Source organism: Prionailurus bengalensis, chromosome D1, assembly GCF_016509475.1.
Source record: "Prionailurus bengalensis isolate Pbe53 chromosome D1, Fcat_Pben_1.1_paternal_pri, whole genome shotgun sequence".
Classification (NCBI taxonomy): Eukaryota; Metazoa; Chordata; class Mammalia; order Carnivora; family Felidae; genus Prionailurus; species Prionailurus bengalensis.
This window is the reverse complement of record NC_057346.1, coordinates 77,983,020-78,003,744: the sequence shown is the minus strand read 5'-3', so window position 1 is coordinate 78,003,744 and position 20,725 is coordinate 77,983,020. Positions and strand designations below refer to the sequence as shown.

The following is a 20,725-nucleotide window of genomic DNA, read 5'->3' as shown; positions in this document are numbered from 1 at the left end:
GGGCTGAGAGCGGCACACAACATTGTCCCACTGGTGAGTAAAGTTCTTTTCCTCCCCTGTAGATAATCTTTATTCACATCACTCTCTACATCTGGATTATCCAATTCTTAATAATTGTTCAGCACTGAGTTCAGTTCCTCATGCCATTATGAAACATTTCATGTTCATTACAATCCATGATTTATCAAACACCAGTGGGCAAGCCATTACATTATATTTATTTGACAATTCTATATGAGAAATGTTAGAATAAAGGATTGGAAAATAGTGCTACAAAAATGAAGAGCTTTTTCTTTCCTTCTGCTTATCATTTTTGCCACTTAAATATGTTGCTTGTTGCATTTTTTGTTGTTGTTGTAAAATTTAACTTTTGTAAAATTGAGTCTGTTTTCATGACAGAAAAAAATGTAGAAGGGATAGTAACAGAGGGAGTGATGGAAAGTATGTGTATAGGTAGATTATTGGTTAAGAAATGCAGTTAGGGGCACCTGGGTGGCTCAGGGGATTAAGCGTCTGACTTGATTTCGGTTGAGGTCATGATCTCAGGGTTGTGGGATCCGTACAGGGCATGAAGCCTGCTTGAGATTCTCTCTCCCTCTGCTACGTACCTGCTTGCACGGCATGCAGGAGCTCTCCCTCTCTCTTTCTGAAACTAACTATTCATTTACAAACAAATAAATGCAGTTAATCTGATAGTCTGCCTGGGATTTAGGGACTAAGACACTGGATGGCTTCTGTGTGTGTGTACATGTGTTTCCTTTTCCTTTTTCTTTTTGAAAAAGATGAAATCTAGTTCTTGGTTAGGAAGAGTTGAATGTTAAGAACTGTGGGCCCACCCACCACCTGCACACCTGCACACCTGCCTTCTTCTCATGATTCCCCCCCACATGCATATTGAGTGACAAAGAATCATCATATGGGTTTAGGCCTTATAATGTGAAGTAAATAAATCCCATATGGTCCCCTGACATCTCTTTCTAATTAATTGTATTAGCTAAATCTTTCTGTTTCACGTGTTCATTTGGCTCCCTTAAGAAAAAGGGAGCCAAAGCCATGTATCATGACCTTTGGAAAGACCCACAAAACAGGATCAGAATGATTGCCCTGAGCCTCCAAACAAAGAGGTAACTTTCTGTGGTTTCTTTCTTCAATACCTTCTTCTTTCCCAAAAGCAAATTAGTAGCTGATAAAATATGCTATCATAAATGGGAACCTTTATGGTAATGGGGCTGCTAAGGAAATATTTGCTAGGATGTAAAGTCAAGAACTCCTTATTCAGAGATCACTTATAGTTATGCTATTAAAACTGGGTGACTCAGTCAGTTACGCATCCAACTGGATTTGGGCTCAGGTCATGATCTCACGGTTTGAGAGTTCGAGCCCCTTGTGGGGCTCCACGCTGACAGTGCAGAGCCTACTTGGGATTCTCTCTCTCTCCCTCTCTCTCTCTGCCCCACCCCTGTTCATGCTTCCTCTCTTTCTCTTTCCCAAAATAAATAAATAAAAACTTAAAATAAATAAAATAAAATAAAACTGTTTGAGGAAGGTATGAACTCCTGAGTTCTAAAGGGCCATGGTGAAATGGTTTTCATTGGTGGTCAAAGAAGTACAGGTGGGAAGAGTCCTCTTAGGACTCTGGATTTCAACAGATCAGCTATGGTACATAGATGTCAGACAAATTTTTCAGTATTGGGCCAGCTGTCAAATTTTAGATGATGTGTTTAATTTGTGTTAGAAGCAACGGAGGATGTGTATTCCTACTTGGCATACGGTAGATGGAGATTTGAGCTGAAGGCTTTGGGCAAGGTTGTACATAGATGCGTCCCATTTGCTGTAAGGCAAAAAAGGGTAGTATGGCATGGAAATGGCATATTTACAGGAACACAAGGGATCTCTGTTAAGTGAAAGGAGTAACGTAGTCACGTGTTCTATTCAGTAATGAAAGGGCACTGAAAAAGGGCTGAAGAAATAGTAGATACCTGTGAACAAAATATAATCTTCAAGTTAGGTTGCAAATTCTAGAACTTAGTGTGTGTTTAAGAATATAGAAGACTGAGCATCACCATCTTAATGTTCTTGGAGAGATTTTGTGGGATAGAGAAGATAGCTCTGGGAAGGACTGTTGGACACCTAAGACTAAGATGATGAGTTATGTTCCTTTGAGGCCTCTTATGGTTGTTCCAGTCCATGGTCACCAGAGCTCTTGCCAATGAATGATGTTGGTCATAAGAAAGCCAGCTGAGTAGGGTATAGCTTGGTGCAAACTCACAGTGCTTATGCATTGGGGATCTAAGTATGGGGACATAAAACAGTATAACTTTAACTATTTTAGTGTTCTGGGGAGAACACAGACAAATACTAGGTGCCCTGCTATACAAACTATACCAGGAGGTAAGTCCATGACTCTATGGAATTACATAGAGGGGTGCCTGACATACTAGTGGCATGGTGGGTGCCAGAGAAGGCTGCCCAGAGGAGAGGAATTTAAAAGGAAACCAAGGAGAAGAAATTAGCAGGGAAGAATCAAAGGTTTGATTACAGTGTGGAAAATGCCTTGCTGAGGAATGGAATATTTCAGACAGGAGGAAAATTAAAATATATACCATATTAATGAATGACAGTTTCATCACCCTCTCCAGAGGACAATTTATTTTTTATTATTTTATTTTATTTTTAAGTAACCTCTACACTCAACGTGAGGCTCAAAACCACAACCCTGGGATCAAGAGCCACACGCTCTACCAACCAAGCCAGCCAGGCACCCCATCATCACATTTTTTTAATGTTTACAGTATGACTAGGTTCATAGTTTGGTTTATGATATGTGTAATTAAGACCAATTTACTTATTTTCTCTCTTGATTGGCTAAAACAATGTTATTCTTTAAAAAAATTTTTTTTAATGTTTATTTATTATTGAGAGACAGAGACAGAGCATGAGCATGGGAGGGACAAAGAGAGAGGGAGACACAGAATCTGAAGCAGGCTCCAGGCTCTGAGCTGTCAGCACAGAGCCGGACGTGGGGCTCAAACTCACAAACCGCGACATCATGACCTGAGCTGAAGTTGGACGCTTAACTGACTGAGCCACCTAGGCTACCCCCAAAATGTTATTCTTCTAATTATCCTTGGATAATTTCTTTTAACTTGGCTTTGTAGAAGTAAAAAGGAGTGAAGGTGTTGGTAGACCAGGGAGTTTTGCCCTGATGAAATGATCCAATGATCAAAAACACCTGAGGATCAAAATCAGCAAAATCAAAAGATATGCTGTCTTAAAAGATTGGGTACATTTGGTTCTTTGGGGATGGTGTGAAATAAGCCCTGGAGTCAGGGAATCAGGGTTTAAATCCCAGATAATCTCCATGATTTTGGAAAAATATATGATCTCTGTATGTATCACTTTATTTTATCTTATCTCATTTTGTTTGGAAAATGAGGGGAGCTAGACTTGATGATTGATCATATACCTTTCAGTTTTTTATCTAATTTTGTATTTAATTCAATTGTTTTGTGATGACAGCATCTAGCAACATTAAAAAAAAAAGATCTGTCTTCCTTTAAGTGTGGGCTAAAGATAGAAAGGTAGCTATAGCGTGATGGTTTATTGTCTAGGTTTTGAAAATGAACTGAGTTCAGACCTTAGCTCTGTAACTTAATAGCTTTGAGAACCTATTATTTACCTATTTATTACCCTTATTAGTAAAGTGGCTATAATGGAAATACCTTATGTCATGGGGCTGTTGTGAGGAATACAGGTCTTAATACATGGAAAGCTTTGGCATCGGTATCTAGCATATAGTAAATTCTCATAAATGTTCTTACAAGTATTCACTATCTTATTTGGGATGTTTAACAAATATTTCAGACTGAGATTAAAAGGCCATTTTGATAAAAATGACAAAAGTGCTAAAAATGGGAAGTGATGAGTTGGACACCTTTTAACAGCCACTTTGGTTTTTAGCCAACGTTCACCAGTGAATAGAAGAAAAGACACAGTCTGTCTTCCAACATATGGGAAACAGTTTTGGAAAAGGTGTGGAACAGAACTATAATAAATGAGGAAATAAGCCTGGAAAGTCAGTGATCAGAACATCCTAGATGGAGGGGAGAAAGTCCTTGGAATTTGAGGTGAAGCATGAAATGACTAATGACAGAAGGATGCTCATGCAGCATGTAAGAGTCAAGGGTCAACTCCTCTTTCTCTGCTTCTACATAATATTATTTAATATTAACAGTAATCTCCTTAAAGCCTGGTTTGGTTTTCCCAAGAGAGTCTAACACAATCTGGATTATTGTACATTAGGAAGTGGGTGGATGTATAGCTTGCTTGTTTGTTTTGGGGGTGCTTGGGGCTGGAAAGTCAAGATCTCTGCTCATGATCAGTGTGCCACAGCGAGCAGGTCCGTGGGCCAAGTGAAGTCAAGTGTGTTGCCAGAGTGGAAAACCAGGACTGTAATAACAAAATGGCTGAGATCATGGCTGGAAACAGGGTGCCAAGAAAAACAAGCAAGCAACAAGGAGGAGGAGTAACACGGTTGGATCCAGGAGGTGGGGGACTTAGGGCAGACAAGTATAATTAAGCACGGTGATTAAGAATAGGGCTCTGTTATTCCTCTGCCTGGGATTCCAATTTGTAATCTCACGAGTGTGAGGCATTTGTGTGAGCTGGGACCTTGTTAAGCCTAGTTTTTCAAAAGTGATAGTGCTGGCTGACTCATAATCTTTGCCACTCAAGGGATGTTGGCACTGAAGAAATGCCAGCTCTTCCCCTCCCCCATTCCCTTTGCCTCACCCCTCCTGTGAGCAAAGGCTGAGCATATATAGGGATTGGAAAGCGTGACACAGAACATGGTAATGTGGATTGTCACTCCTTTACTTTATTTGGAAGAACAGAATAGGACCTGAAACATGGCGGTGGGTAGGCATATACTGAGAAGGGCATTTGGAAAACATGCTTGGTGAAAAGTCTGCGACATTGCATTCTTTTGTGATAATCTAGGAAAAGGAATAGACGTGAACCTTGTCCTTCTGTGGAGAAGAAAGGAGTCTAGGGATGATTCCCTAGGCGGTAGGCAGTAGGGAGCTTTTGGGGACAATTTAGGGTAGTTACTCAATGAAGCCAAGCTACAGTTCAGGGATATATGTGCCCTATGCTTGGATGAGCTAAAAGACAATCTGCTGTAAACGTCTGTTGTAAATGTGTGTTTGATGGGAAGGAAGAGGGTGAAGTAGGGTAATGGTAGTGCAGACGGAAAGAATGGAGGAAGACAAGATGTAGTGGTTTGAGGGGCGCCTGGGTGGCTCAGTCGATTAAGCGTCCAACTTCGGCTCAGGTCATGATCTTGTGGTCCATGAGTTCGAGCCCCGCATCGGGCTCCTTGCTGACAGCTCAGAGGCTGGAGCCTGTTTCGGATTCTGTGTCTCCTTCTCTCTCTGACCCTCCCCGGTTCATGCTCTGTCTCTCTCTGTCTCAAAAATAAATAAATGTCAAAAAAATTTAAGAAAAAGAAAGATGTAGTGGTTTGAAGGTTGGACAAATGGTGTTTATATATGAGCTTCTGTCTAACTTAGTTCTTTGTGAGAAGGAACTTGTTGGGTATGTGTCTCAGCAAAATTGAGGAAGGTTAATTTGTCCTTCTAACTGTTCTGTCTAGGGTCTCTGTCTTACCATCCCATTTTTCCTTTTTCTTTCAAAGTTTTCCCTGTGAGAAAGAATGAACAGATTCACACAAATTGGTAAAGGCATAATTTGTTAATAAGGCATAGTATATTCATAAAAGCTGTCTTTGGGGCCCTTGGCTGGCTCAGTAGGTAGAGCAAGTGACTCTTAAGCTCAAGCCCCATGTTGGGCATGGATCCTAGTTAAAATTAAAAAAAAAAAAAGCTTATTTTGCGACAAAAGGCACTGCATCTAAAATGCTTAGCACAATGTCTGGCTCATGGTAAACCTCCAGTATATTAGCTATTACTACTAGTAATAGTTAGAACAGCAATAATGGTCCTTATAGTATAATCATTATTATCGCCTTTTATGTGAAAATGATTTTAGCCTGGCAGGAGAAGTGATTATTCTCCAAGCTAGCATCATTCTAGGGAGCTCTGATAGATAGCTAATTAATGGCAGAGGCAACCATTAAAATGATAGATATAAAGACAAGGTACCACCAGGTCTAAGAGAACATACTTTTTAAAGATCTATCTTCTGACATCATTTTAAGAAGCCAAAAATTCATGAGAAGAAAAGTTAGGCTGAATTATGATATAATTCTCATTGTAGCTGTGTTATGATGGTCTAATTTCCTCTTTTCTTGATGTCTAAATTTTTCTGATTTTTTTTTTGTAATTGAGTCATAAGTTGGATTCTGCCAGTTACCTTGGATTCTACCCTGATACCTTCAGTAAGTTATTTATCCTTTCTAAACCTGAACTTAATAATTTAAAAATGGAAATAATAATATTCCCTCATAAAATTGTTTTGAGCAGCGGGTAAAGGAATGCCTATCAAGACGTTAAGCATAGTAGCTGATACATTATAAGTGCTCAAGGTATTTTGTCACAATAAATCCTTAATGATAGAAGTTAAGACTTATGACATAAAATAACAAATTATACAGCACAATTCAGCTAATTTAATTTGTTCATTAAGGATTTATACATTTATTAATTTGTTTAACAAGTATATATTAGGCATCTACTATGTGTGTTAGCATTGTTTTAGGTGCTGGGAACACAGAAGTGTCAAAAGCAGACAAAAACCCTCATCCTCATGATACTTAAAGTCCTAATAAATTTATTTTGTTGTAAGTACAAGGAGGTGGAAATAAACAAACACGAAGTGTACAAAACCAAGCCAGCGTGTGCTTCCATGGGAAATATATCTAGGTCTGAGGAGTTTCCTCAGATCTCATGATTTAGGTGTCCGCTTTAGCTGGTCACCAGAGGATGATGTATGATATACAGGCTGGGACGTTTTAAAACATGTGTCTGGGATGCTGACATATATCAACTGGGCTCAAAGTCCTTTAAAGATACTGAATGCTCCATGAATGAAATGGTTTCTAGGTAATTTAAAATCTTTGTGACTCTCTTTCTAAAATTCTACTTAAGTAATGTGTTATCACTGCAAGGAGAAAAAGAAAAAAAAAGACAATCAATGAACAGGAACAAAAGATAATGAATCAAAAGTGGCATGAATGAGTAAAAGGAGCTCAAATTGAAAGGAGCAAGACAGCTGCCAAGCCTGAGACAGAGGGGAGGGGCAGCAAAGATTTACATGTATGAGGATTTTAAAAAATGTATCAAACTAATTAAAACTACACATTTTAATTGGAGTTAATTAGATTGGGTAGCTGAATGAAGGACGTGGTGGGGAAAACCCTGCACTCTTTTCTCTCCTATGAAACACACTAAAGGGTGATGAAGCAATGGCAGTTAATCAGGACAAAGCCCTCTCTGAATCTCAGAATGTCAGAACCCAAGGTTTTTAAATCAACTGTCTAACACCTTCACTTGACAGATGGGGACTCCAAGAGCAGGGAAGAACCCAAGGTCACCCACGGTGCCAATCCGGGGAAGGACTTGTGCCCCATTTCCCAAATTAGAACTTTTCCTACCGCACACTATTGCAGCTGAAATGGGTGTGTGCCACTCCAGAAACAAACAGAAGAGATTTTCAAGTCAATGCCATTTAGAAACAAAGTTACCAGGTGTATCTGGAAATAGCTGTTTTGACCAGGGAATCCACATAATCAAAATAGCAGTTGGGCATTCCTTGCCCTGGTGTGAACATGAAGTGGTTGCCAAGAAATGAGGGAAAGAGCAATGAAGCTGGGTTTTTTTAAACATTATTTTTTTAAATTTTTATTTTTAAATCTCTATATCCAACGTGGGGCTCAGACTAACAACCCCAAGATCAGGAGTTGTGTGCTGTACCACCTGAGCTAGCCAGGCGCCTTGTGAAGCTGGCTTTGATTGCAAAAGCTAACGTGAGATCCAGTTTGTTTATACCCCTAAGGTGACCTAAATATTGTCTTCTCTCTGTGCCCTGTGAAGGACCTTTTGTGCTGAATTGCATGACTGTTTAACAAAGTAATTTATTTTCTCTGTTTTGGTGTAAAGAAAAACTAATTATTTCGGCAGTAAAATATCCGTGAAATTCAATGGAAAGAAAGGAAGGTGTTTTTAATAAAAGGCATTCAAACTACTAGATGTCCAATGGAAAAAGAAGTGAACATTGACACCTACCTCAGACTGTATACAAAAGTTAATATGAGATAGATCATAGATCTGAATGTGAGGGCTGAGGGAAAACATTGGACTGTGGTTTTGAAACATTGCAGGAAAACTTCGGAGGATGTCTTTGTGACCTTAGTGTAGGTGAAGATACTAAGCATTAAGCAACAACAACAACAACAACAAAGAAATGATAAATTGGGCTTTATCAAAGTTAAAAACTACTCATCACAAAGCACCAGTAAAAGAGGGAGCAAATAGATGGGAGAGAAATATTCATAATATAATTCATAATACATGTATATTACATAATATATGACAAAGCTCTCATATCCTTAAAAAATATACAATTCTTTTTTTTTTTAATTTTTTTTTTCAACGTTTATTTATTTTTGGGACAGAGAGAGACAGAGCATGAACGGGGGAGGGGCAGAGAGAGAGGGAGACACAGAATTGGAAACAGACTCCAGGCTCTGAGCCATCAGCCCAGAGCCTGACGCGGGGCTCGAACTCACGGACCGCGAGATTGTGACCTGGCTGAAGTCGGACGCTTAACCGACTGCGCCACCCAGGCGCCCCCAAAAATATACAATTCTGATGGATCAGTGAGAAAAAGACATCATCCCTACACCCATAGCTGAACACTTGAATAGACACTTAAAAAAGAAGATATCCAAATGGCCCATAAGCATGTGAAGAAAATGTTTGATACCATTACTCACAAGAAAGTGCAAATTAAAACCACAATATCGGTTCAGTGGGATCCCAGCAGCAGCTGCAGTGGCTCTCGTCTTTTCTGACTGTCCTTGCTATCTCCCTTTCGCGTTCGGAAACATGCCCCTGGTGTGGCAGTCTCTGATTGTGTCATCAAAGTCTTCAATGACATGAAGGTTCAAAATTCCTCAACACCAGAGGAGGTGAAGAAGCGCAAGAAGGCGGTACTCTTCTGCCTGAGCAAAGACAAGAAGAGCATCATCCTGGAGGAGGGCAAGGAGATCCTGGTGAGTGATGTGGGCCAGACCGTAGACGACCCCTATGCCATCTTTGTCAAGTTGCTGCCAGACAAGGACTGCTGCTATGCCCTCTGTGATGCCCCCTACCAGACCAAGGAGAGCAAGAAGGAGGACCTGGTGTTTATCTTCCGGGCACGTGAATGTGCACCCCTTAAGAGCAAAGTGATTTATACCAGCTCCAAGGACGCCATCAAGAAGAAGCTGACAGGGATCAAGTGTGAATTACAAGCAAACTGCTACGAGGAGGTCAAGGACCAGTGTACCCTGGCCGAGAAATTGGGGGGCAGTGCCTCATCTCCTTTGTGAGCCCCTTCCAGCCCCCTGCCTGGAGCATCTGGCAGCCCCAGACCTGCCCGTGGGGGTTGCAGGCTGCCCACTTCCTTCCAGACCAGAGGGGCTGGGGGGATCCCAACAGGGGGAGGGCAATCCCTTCGCCCCAGTTGCCAAACAGTCCCCTCACCCCCTGGACCTTCCTCCTTCCTCCATCCCTGATGGTTCTGGCCTTCCCAAACAGTTCTGATTCCTCTTGGGTTGAAGCTGACCAAGTTCCCCCCAGGCACCCCAGTTTGGGAGGGGGGCTGTATTTTTTTAACGATACCCCATTCCCCACCTGTTCCTCCCTTTTCCGGTGCTGCCAACTTCTAACTGCAATAGTGACTCTGTGCTTGTCAGTTTACTTCTGTGTATGAATGGAATGTTGTGGAGATAACTCCTCCTTGCACTGCTGGTTCACCTCCCTTTGCCCCTGGTCTTCGCCACTCATGGAAGCAGGACCAGTAAGGGACCTTCAATTAAAAAACAAAAACCACACACACACACACACACACACACACACACACACGCACACACACAATATCACTGCACTTGAATCAGAATGGCAAAAATTTAAAATTTTTTCAATGTTTATTTATTTTGGAGAGAGAGAGACAGAGCACGAGTGGCAGAGGAGCAGAGAGGGAGACACAGAATCCGAAGCAGGCTCCAGGCTCTGAGCTGTCAGCACAGGGCCAGACGTGGGGCTGGAACTCATGAACCATGAGATCCTGACCTGAGCCGAAGTTGGACACTTAACTGATTGAGCCACCCAGGTGCCCCACGAATGGCGAAAAATTAAAAACAAAACAGAAACAAAAGCTAACGATACCAAATGTTGGGGCAAGTGAAACTCTTACGTATTGCTCTTGAAACTGTACAAAAGCTCTAATATTTTGGAAAACTTTCTAATAAAGTTAAATGTGCACTCACCTAATAACCTAGCCATGCCACTCCTAGATAAAAAGTAAAAAGCTGATGTGTTCATAAAAAGACTTGTACAAAATGTACACAGTAGCTTTAATTGTAACAATCCTAAGATGAAAACAACCTACATATTTAGCAACAAGAGAATGAATGGATAATGACAACAGGTTACTGTGAAGTAACAAAAAAGAAAAAACACAACGTGGTCAACTATCAGAAATGATTTTGAACAAAATAGGTCATACACAAGAGTCCATACTGTATGGTTATGTGTTTTGAATTTCAAGAACAGACAAAATTAATCTATGTTGATAGAAATTAGCATAGTGACTACTTCTGGATGATTTAGTAGTAGCCACATTGAGAGGAATAGGCAGGAGGGGACTTTCTAGAAGATGGACATGGTATAGATCTTGATCTGGGTAGTGGTCATGTGGTGTATATAAAGAGCAGCACAAGAGCAGGATGTAGAACAGGTTTTACATTAGACTGTACGTAAATTATACCTCAATTTAAAAAAAAAATTGTAGGGAAATGATCAAATGGAAAATTTGAAATGGTGTAGCAGACCTCGGTAAACTTTTGGCACTTTTCCCCCCAGAGACTGATGTCTTTTCCCTCCTTGTTCTCTTCCTCTCCCCTCTTTCCCTACCGTCTCCTTCCCTCTCCCCTTCTGCCCTTCCTTCTCTCCCTCTTTGTAAGCTGCTTATGTATAGGTGGGTTTTTTTGTTTTTGTTTTTTGTCTATTGGATGAACCTAACTGATAGGAAAAGGGTGACCCAAGAAGGGTCACCTTAGACAAATTAACCATATATTGTCCAAAAAGCAAGACATTTCTGAGAATGTAAGGATGCTCTAAAACTAATTAGATATTTTAAAACTATTTGTTTATTACCCCCAAATTGTTCTTAATATGCTTAGACTATCTTCAAACTATTTTCAAAAATAAATTAAAAAATAAAAATAACAGATATTCCTAAAAGTTAAAGCAAATAAATAGATATCGTCCTACCCTTCATTATGTTGGCTGAGCAATAAAAAATAAGATAAGCATAACAATTATTCTTAGTATATTTTCACATACTTTAATCAGTTTCTTGGATGTACCTATCTTTAGGATTGTGTCACTGATATTCTTCTGAAAAATGTATTTTAATATAGTCTTATTAAGCTTTGATAAAAGCTTTGGGTTAATAAATTTGAAAGTGCTGACATCTTCAATTGACTTTCCTTTGGTGGCTCATGTTTTTAACTGGAAAAAAAATCTCTCCTGTGTACAGAGGTACTGGGTAGGCTCAGAGAAAATGGTTCTAGATGAAGTATATTCTCAATTTAAGTTTTGTTTTGTATTGAAATGTGTAAGTAGTTCCACTCAAATATTTTCACTGTACTGTCTTTGTGTCTTTATTCATATTTCACCTTACATATTTTTACAAGACAAAATCATACAATTAGTTTTCTCTGTTTATGATTGTTTTTTGCAAGTTTAATCAAAATTAGATGTTTAGCACAGAAACCCTTCTCAGGTTCATTCCAATTTTGCACAGAATATAAATATATTGAATTGAAAATAAGAGCTCCATTAAAAGACTCTTCAAAAGTCAAGCTATATTAAAATGCCCTTATAGAATTTCAGAATACAGAATTATATTTGTACATATCTTTTGATTGCCACTAACCCCACTAGCTGGTGGTCTGGTGGATTTTTACACTTTGCATGCTGTGGCGTAGGAAAAGTGACTAACGTGTCCCGTAGCTGAGAGGTATCATAGAATCAAATAATTGTCCACTGGTACCTCAATCCAGAGGAGTTAGCTTTCCCTGGTGTCTTGAGTCTGAGGTTCCTTTGTTTTATGAACAGCTGTCCTTGATATGGAGTTCCTGAGAAAGATCATGAAACCAGAGAGGGATTATCACTAGTCATATTTCAAATTTATCTTCCTACTATAGTGAGTATTCTGTTAATTGCCCATGTGGCTCATACACTGCCAGGAGAGACCATGGCAGAGATTGGGAGCAGTTAGTGGAGGGGAGTCTGCCAAATCCATTCTAGCATATTCTTATACAGTTATTAATAATGAAACTTCATACGAGATGAGAAACATGAAACAAAAACTAACCTGGATGGGAAGTCAAACACGTCAATGCAGACTGTTTTAGATACGGTAGGGTGTATGGTCACTGTAGCTTTGGGGCCTAGGTCAAGCTGGGAAGGTCATCACCTTTAGAGTTGCCTGGAAATACACAGAGCCAAGGAGGATAGATTAAAGCATGGCTAAGGGGAAGAATGAATTGAGTATCTTAGGGGGACTAGAACAGGCATCAAGCTGTAGAAGGGCTAGTGAAGCATGATAATAAACATTGTGGTCAGTACCAATTTAGGAAAAGGCTCAGGACACGTAGTGAAAAGTATGTGGCAAGGCATATGTCATTGGAAGCTAACTATGTGAACCCTAAGCACGAGGTAGGATATAGTAAGTATTAACAATAACAATAACAAAATAACTTATTTATTGGGCCAGTTACTCTACTAGGCATCTAATCAATACAACTATCAGCAAGATTTGCATTAATATCTCCATGACACAGATGAGAAATATGGAAATAAATGAGAGGTAAGGAATGATTAGGGGAAGAATGCAGGCGTTGAATCCCAGATCTGTTCTGCTCCAAAACACACATGCTTTCTACTATGACACTCTTGTCTCCCTATTTGCTTTACATGGAACTGAACTCTGAAATTTTGCAACCTGAGCTGCCCATCCCACTATTTTTATCCATCCTCTCAAATTTGACCTTTACATTGACTCAGGCTTGGATTCAACGCAGCTGAGTTACTTGAATATATAGGAGTCATGTTGGCTTACTCTTTTAGAATCCATGTCTGTTTCACACTTAACTCCATTCCGACATACTTGCTGTAATCTCTACTTCCTTGTAGAGTCTGGGATGTAGTTCAGGCCCTTGTTTCACCTGTGAGCTCCCTTATTTTGGATCCTGGACCAAAGAAATCTGAGGCCCCTTCTCAAACTTTGGCATTTAAAATTTTTGTTAAAAATAAACTGAAACCATGGGGTGCCTGGGTGGCTCAGGCTAAGCATCCAACTCTTGGTTTTGGCTCAAGTCATGATCTCACAGTTTGTAGGTTCGAACCCCACATCAGGGTCTGTGCTGACAGTGCAGGGCCTGCTTGGGATTCTCTCTCTCCCTGTCTGTCTGCCCCTGCCCTTTCCCTGGTCTCTCTCTCTATCTCTCTAAGAAAAAATAAATAAATAAACAGAATCATAATTATTGAGCTCTGTACAGCCCCTTTAGGAAAATTCATTTTTCCCCTCCAGTGACATAGAAAAAGCACCATAAAAAGAAAACAGAAGATGGGGCACCCATGTGGCTCAGTTGGTTAAGCGGCTAACTCTTGATTTCTGCTCAGGTCATCATCTCACGGTTCGTGACATGGAGCCCGGTGTTGGGCTCCACACTGACAGTGCAGAGCTTGCTTGGGATTCTCTCCCTGCCCCTACACTGCTTGTGTGCTCTCTCTCCCCTCCTCTCAAAATAAATAATAAACATTAAAAAAAAAAAAGGAAAAAAGAAGAATTCTTAACCTATTCATGGTTTTAGACCTGAATTTAGCTTTGTCCTGCTCTGGGGAATTTTTGTGCAGTGTCACAGCATTATTCCCATAGAACAGGATAATAATTTCAAATGAGAATTGTTAAAAAATTTGTATTTATTTACTTTCAGAGAGAGAGAGGCAGAGAGGGGGAGAGAAGGAGAACCCAAAGCAGGCTCCATTGTGTCAGTGCCAAGCCCAATGTCCATGACCCGTGAGATCATGACCTGAACCAAAATCTAGAGGTGGATGCTTAACGAATTGAGTTACCCAGGCACCTCTAAAATGAGAATGTTTACTTTTAAGCTTCATTTTAGTGTTACTGTGAAAAGAATTCTAAATACGTCTTGTGGGTTCAGTGCTGTGTTAGGCTTAGTTACTCACTGGCATTGGCACTATGCTGATGATTTATTAGAGTCCCATAGGAACATCTTCCGGAATTTTTTTACTCTGTGAATTTTTTATTCTGGGTTTCCTATTTTGCCTTCCTATTTGCCCGAGTTAAGTGAGTGACACATTCTTAGTTCTTTTATATTTGAGAATGTCTTTTTTTCTGTTATTAATGTGTAAGAGATAAATTGGCTGACTGTAGTCTCTAAAGTTTATATCGTTTCCCTTCTCAAATTCTCTGTAAATTACTTCATTGTTTTCTGACATTAAACATCTTAGGATGGGATCTGAGGAGGCATAGTTCTTGTTTTTTTGTACATTAACTGTTTTTGTTTTGTTTTGTTTGTTTTTGTTTTTGTTTTTGTTTTTGTTTTTTGTACAGATACTTGGTGGATTTTTTTCCTTATTCATCTAGTTCAAAGATTTTTCTGGGATATATCTAATGAGGCATTGTGCCTTATTCGTTTTCTTGCAATATATTGAGTTCTCTATACATAGATTTTGCTTTGTTCAGTTGTGAATGGAATTTTAGACTTTTTTGTGTCATCTTCTTGGATTTCTCTCTTAATAGCATTATTCTAATGACCTAGCCTATAGGATGGAGGTGGGAGGTGAGGGAAGAATTAGAGTGACCATACATGTGAATTTTTCCAGGTCAGTCCTGGTTTCTGTTAGTTGTCCTGGTGTAAATATTAATTAAAATATTAATAAGCTCTCTCAAAAGTGTCCAGTTTGAACTGTTCATTCCATTGGCTGCTCACCCCAGGATGGTTATTACTCTATAGTCCATGGGTGGTGAAGCTCTGTCCTTTCTGCTCCATTACAGTAACAGGGAAGGAAATGGTCTACCCAGGGCAAAGTGGGGACACGCCGTTGGCATTCTTGGAGGAGAGAAAGCGGATAGCAATCCCTGGCCTTCTTGCATTCTGAGCCATTCTTTCCCCTGGTGAACATGTCTGTGATACATTACCTTCTCTCACATTTAGAGCTATCGTACACAGAATGACTGAAAATAAAAGGTAGAAAAAGGCAGAACAGGCAAATAGCAGCTAAATGAAAGTTTGGTATACTTATAAAGTCAGGCCAAAAAAAAAAAACCCAAACCAAAACAAAACAAAACAAAAAAAACTGAGACAAAAACAAATTACCAAAAAATGCCAAGCATCAGTGAAAGTTACTGTATACTGATAATGATCAAGAGTATCTAAAGCTCCTGAATACCTATGCAGTTAACAATATAATGTCAAAATACACATAGTTCTAATATAGGTAATAATGGGAAGATATAGATAAAATATCCATGGTAGGTGAAAGATTTTAACAACTCCTCAAAAAATGAAACATCGAGATGACAAGATAAAAATTAATCAGCTCAATATAAAATATGCCTATATAGTTTTACACCAATAAACATAGAATACTCATTCTCTTTAACGCACCTGCCACTGTCAAAAACATTAAATTTACACAGATCTTTTAGATGAGCTGCCCTGGAAACAGCAGCTGAAGTGGAGAGTTGCATGCAGAGTGTTTATCGGGATGTACACACTCTAAGGGACTTGCCCGTACACAGGTGACAGTGGCAGATTAGGAAACTGACCTACAGTGAAGTTGCAAGTGAACCTTAAGCAATGCTTACAGAAACTCTGGGTTGGGGAGGACCTTCAGAGATAAGGGGACTCCGTATTCCACTGGCTGCAAGTTGCACCAGGGAAGGGTTATAACCTTGAGAGAGACATTTCCTTGCATCTCAAAGTGATTTCCATTGAGAGACATGCTGGAAGTCATAGGCGGCTGATATTCCCAGCAGCTGGGGAATATGTGAGTCAGCCCTGAAGAGCCCAATTTATCAGAGCATCGCGGCTTCCATTATACTAGATCACAAAGAAAGCCTCAACACATTCAAAAGAATGAGTGTGGTACAGACTGTATTCTCTGGTAACAAGACACGAATGCATTAGAATTAGAAATCAGTAACCAAAAAATAGCTTAAAATCCCATATGCCTTGAAACTTAAAACCAGACAAAACAAACTATGAAATTATCATCTGGTTAGAGAGGAAGCCATGAAGATAAAATGATGAAATACTTAGAATTCAATGGCAATAAAAACACCACATGTGGAAATTTGTGAGATGAATGTGAAGTAGTACTTGATAAAAAAAAATTTAAAGCTTTGACTATGTTTATGAGGAAACAGCAATGATTTAAAACAAGTGAGCAACAAAAGAAGCTAAAAAATTGGAATAAACACAAAGAATCAGGAAAAAAAGAAATAGTAAAGTTAAGGACGACTAAAAATAAGGAGGGGGATTAAAAGAGGTAAAATTAATAAAACGAAAGCACAGTTTTTGGAAAGGTCTAAAAAGATTGGTAAACCTTTGGTAAGACTGAGGGGGAAAAGGAGAAGGACAGGAGGAGATTTAAAAAAAAAGAATGGCAAAAGGGGAGATAATTACATCTATGTGAAGAGATTAATTATTGTAAAAGAATATTACAAAGTATTAGTACATTTGAAAGATGAAATTGACAATGAAAAAAATACAATGGAATAATGGACATAAGAAGAAATAGAAAAGGGAACAGTAACAGTGCAGATGAAATTATAATATCTTTCTCCCAAAAACCACACACAGATGTTATTAGGGAGCTAATATTTATCTAATACAAGTTGTGCTAGAAAATTTTTTTAAAAATAGGAAAATTATCTAATTCATTTTATGAGGCTAATACAGTCTTGATTCTAGAATTGAATAAGGGACAAAATGAGGAAAAGAAGAGAATAATTTCACTCATAAACATATCTGAAAATATCCTAAACAAAATAATGCAAGACCAAACCAAGTAGGCTAAAGTGAATAATATTTATAAAAATAAGCATATGAAGATGGCTCAGCTTAGAAGATCTATCAAGACCAAAACATGGAAAACAAAAACATTAAGTCAATGGAAAAAAACAGTAAGAAAAAATCTGAGAAATCTAGGTGGGAAAGAGTTCCTAAACCTAATTTGAAAAATACTAGCCACAGGAGAAAAACGTGTGATGGATTTTATTATAATTTGTCATATCAATATACTTAAGGAGAACAATTCAAATAACCATGCCAGATTCAGAAAAGTATTTGAAAAAGCTGTCCACTTATTTATGATGAAAGAATTCTCAGGAAACTAAGATGCTAAAGATACATATTCCCTTTGAAGTTAAGACAGTGATTCCTCTGTCACTTCAACTGTCTGTCCACATACTGGAGATTCTGACAAATGCACATACTATAATTAAGAAAAATGTATTTAAAAAATTAGAATTGCCATTATTTTCAGATGATTTAATTTTCCATAGAAAATACAATAAAACCAATAATAATCTGCAAAAACCAATACGAACATTTGGAAAGTTGTGGAATACAATGTGCCACAAAATTAATGCCACTTCTCAATATCAAAAAGAGTGAAATAAAATAAGAGAGATAAAGGTATTGTTTGATAAATTAAAAAAAATATTGTTTAGGAATTAACCTATTTAGAGATGCATAGAAGCTATAGTGCAGGAAAAAAAAAAAACAAAAAAAAACCTCTAACAGTGCATAAAAGAACATCTGAAGACCATATTTGTGGCTGGGACAATTTAACATGTGAAGATATTAATCATCCTTTCATCTTTAAGTTCAATTTTGATTCTAATCAAATAGAAAATTTTAAGTAATTCAAAATTTAAATGGAAAAGTAAATATTCTCAAATATATCAGGTAATTTTGAAAATAAGACTTACCAGATAGTAAGACAGTACAAAGTCATCATAATTTAAAAACCGAGGTCCTGTTAATGGAACACAGATTTCAGTGGAACAGAGCAGAGAGCCCAGAAACAGATCTATGCAGATATAGGAACTTGGTGTATGGTAGGAGTGGCATCAGAAATTGGTGTGGAATAAATTATATTCATTGTATGGATAATTATATAAAATACATACATATATCAATGTTTACTTGGTTATATAAGTATATAAATACATTATTATATTTAATATATTTACATCATTAATATCATCAGTACCTTATTAGTAACACATTAATTGTATCATAAGATATTATTTATATGAAGTTATTATGTGTTTATATATAAATTACATATAATTAATAATTATTAATATATTAATATAATGCATAATTATATGCGATATATGTTCCATGGTTATATAGTTATATAATTATATAGAGTGGGAAGGACTTCTACCATACATCCAGTAAAGTCAAGTTTGTGCACGACTTACTTTAGTCAACAAAATGCAACAACTGTCAACATTTCAATTAGAGACAGGTCAAGGAGAAGATCATGGACATGTAGCATGTTGGGAAATAAATCTTTATTGTAGGCAAGTTAATGGAGTCATTTGTTACCGCAGCATAATCTAATCCATACTGATATAATAAGTTAAATATGACATATGCCTACGATGGACTATGATGTATACTTCAGAAGCAATAAACTACATTTACAAATGTAAATGTACATTTACTATAAAAAATAGCAGTTGATCTCAGCTCCATAACAATGAGTTGAAGGTAGACGTGTGAAACCATGAGATGGTACAAGCATGAAACTATGAGATCTATGGAAAACATAATTTGTTTAAATTAAAAACTACACACAAACAATAACACTTTTTTTGGTAAAGCTGTTTTTTTGGCAGATGTGCCAGAAGCAGAGAATGTGGAAGAACTAGTATTTGAAGAGATAATAGTTGAGAAATAAAGTGTGTGTGTGTGTGTGTGTGTGTGTATACACACACATTATATATATGTATATATACACAAACACAGGTATACATATACATATTTATATATTTTCAATTTGAGAATCATATTGGAAAAATATCATATTGAGTTTTTAGGAGGATGAAAAAAATTCACTTTAGTGAATTTCACTGCATAGTGAAACTTCAGAAACCAAAAATAATGAGAAAATAACAATATTTTTACAAAGTAGGAAAGGGAAGTCCAAATTTTAATAATAATAAAATTTTATTTTCTTCAATAATAATACTAAATACTAAATAATAAATAAAAATAAATAATAATAATAAAATTTTATTTTCTTCAATAAAAGTTGATGCCAGGAGATAGTGAAATATTATATTTATAAATTCTTCTTCAGGCATGTAATTTAGTGGTTACCTTTTGAAATCAATAAAATTGGAAAAAGGAAACGTAAGTGGATTTTTTTCATCATGAACATATATTCCAGTCCTCACCATTTCTCACTACTTAATTACTTGACTTAATCAATTAGTTGCCCATATCTGCTGTCTCACTTCCTTATGCTTTCTCTTTTGCTCATTATGCTCAGTAATATGGCCTCCCAGCTGTTTCTGGTACATATGAAAGTTGAACTCATCTTAGCTCTTTCCTCCATGGTTGGAATATTCTCCTGTCTTGCAGTATCCATCTGAATTTATTTCTGATCTCATCATTCAGTTTTCAGCTTCCACCCTCAGAAATGTAGTCTTTGTTCACCCTAACTGGAGTAGCCAGCCAATGTTCTTTCAATTACATGACTTGTCTATTTTTCCATTTAAACACCACAAGAGAAGGCATTTAGTCTATCTGTTCATGGCTATATCTGTAAAATATAGAATAAAGCTTGAGACATAGTAAGCACTCCATAGTTGTTTACCTAAATTAGTGAATAACTTAGCAAAATGCTGTAGCAAATCTGGGAGTAATAATAACTTGATTTCTATTTTTTTAAGTTTATTTATTTATTTTGAGAGAGAGACACGAGCAAGGAAGAGGCAGAGAGACAAGAGAAAGAATCCCAAGCAGGCTCCACACTGTCAGTGCAGAGCTTGACTGCTCTGGGGGGTGGGGTGGGGGGTGTGCGGTTGATTTCATGAACCTTGAGATCATGACCTGAGCCCAAATCACGAGTCAGATGGTTAACCGACTAAGCCACCCAGTGCCCCAACTTGATTTCTAATATACAAAGAACTTCACATTTATCATCTTATTTAGTCCTTGTGACAATTCTTATGAAAAAGAGGAAACAGAATAAAATGAACAAAGGCCATCCTGGTTGGCAGAGTAATTAATTATCCCCATTTTCCTGAGGAGGAAACCAAGAGTTAAAGTAGTCAAATGATTTACTAAGATCACAAACTGCTAGTGATGAGGCTTGTGGTAGGCAAAGTAATGTCCCTTCTCCCCATGTCCATGTCTGATTCCTGGAAGCTGTGAAAATAT

General features: G+C 37.9%; 1 protein-coding gene across 1 annotated transcript; it reads left to right on the top strand.

The window, feature by feature from the left end:
• The first annotated feature begins 9,032 nt into the window (after positions 1–9,032).
• LOC122484295 (cofilin-1-like) lies at positions 9,033–9,550 on the top strand. Its single transcript, XM_043582272.1, has one exon. It carries the CDS (start codon positions 9,116–9,118, stop codon positions 9,548–9,550), a length of 435 nt encoding a protein of 144 aa, XP_043438207.1. The 5' UTR covers positions 9,033–9,115.
• The last annotated feature ends 11,175 nt before the right edge of the window (positions 9,551–20,725 follow it).

Bases quoted from the DNA above. Each gene is read 5' to 3' on its own strand.
- LOC122484295 (XM_043582272.1), top strand. From the start codon at position 9,116: ATGAAGGTTCAAAATTCCTCAACACCAGAGGAGGTGAAGAAGCGCAAG.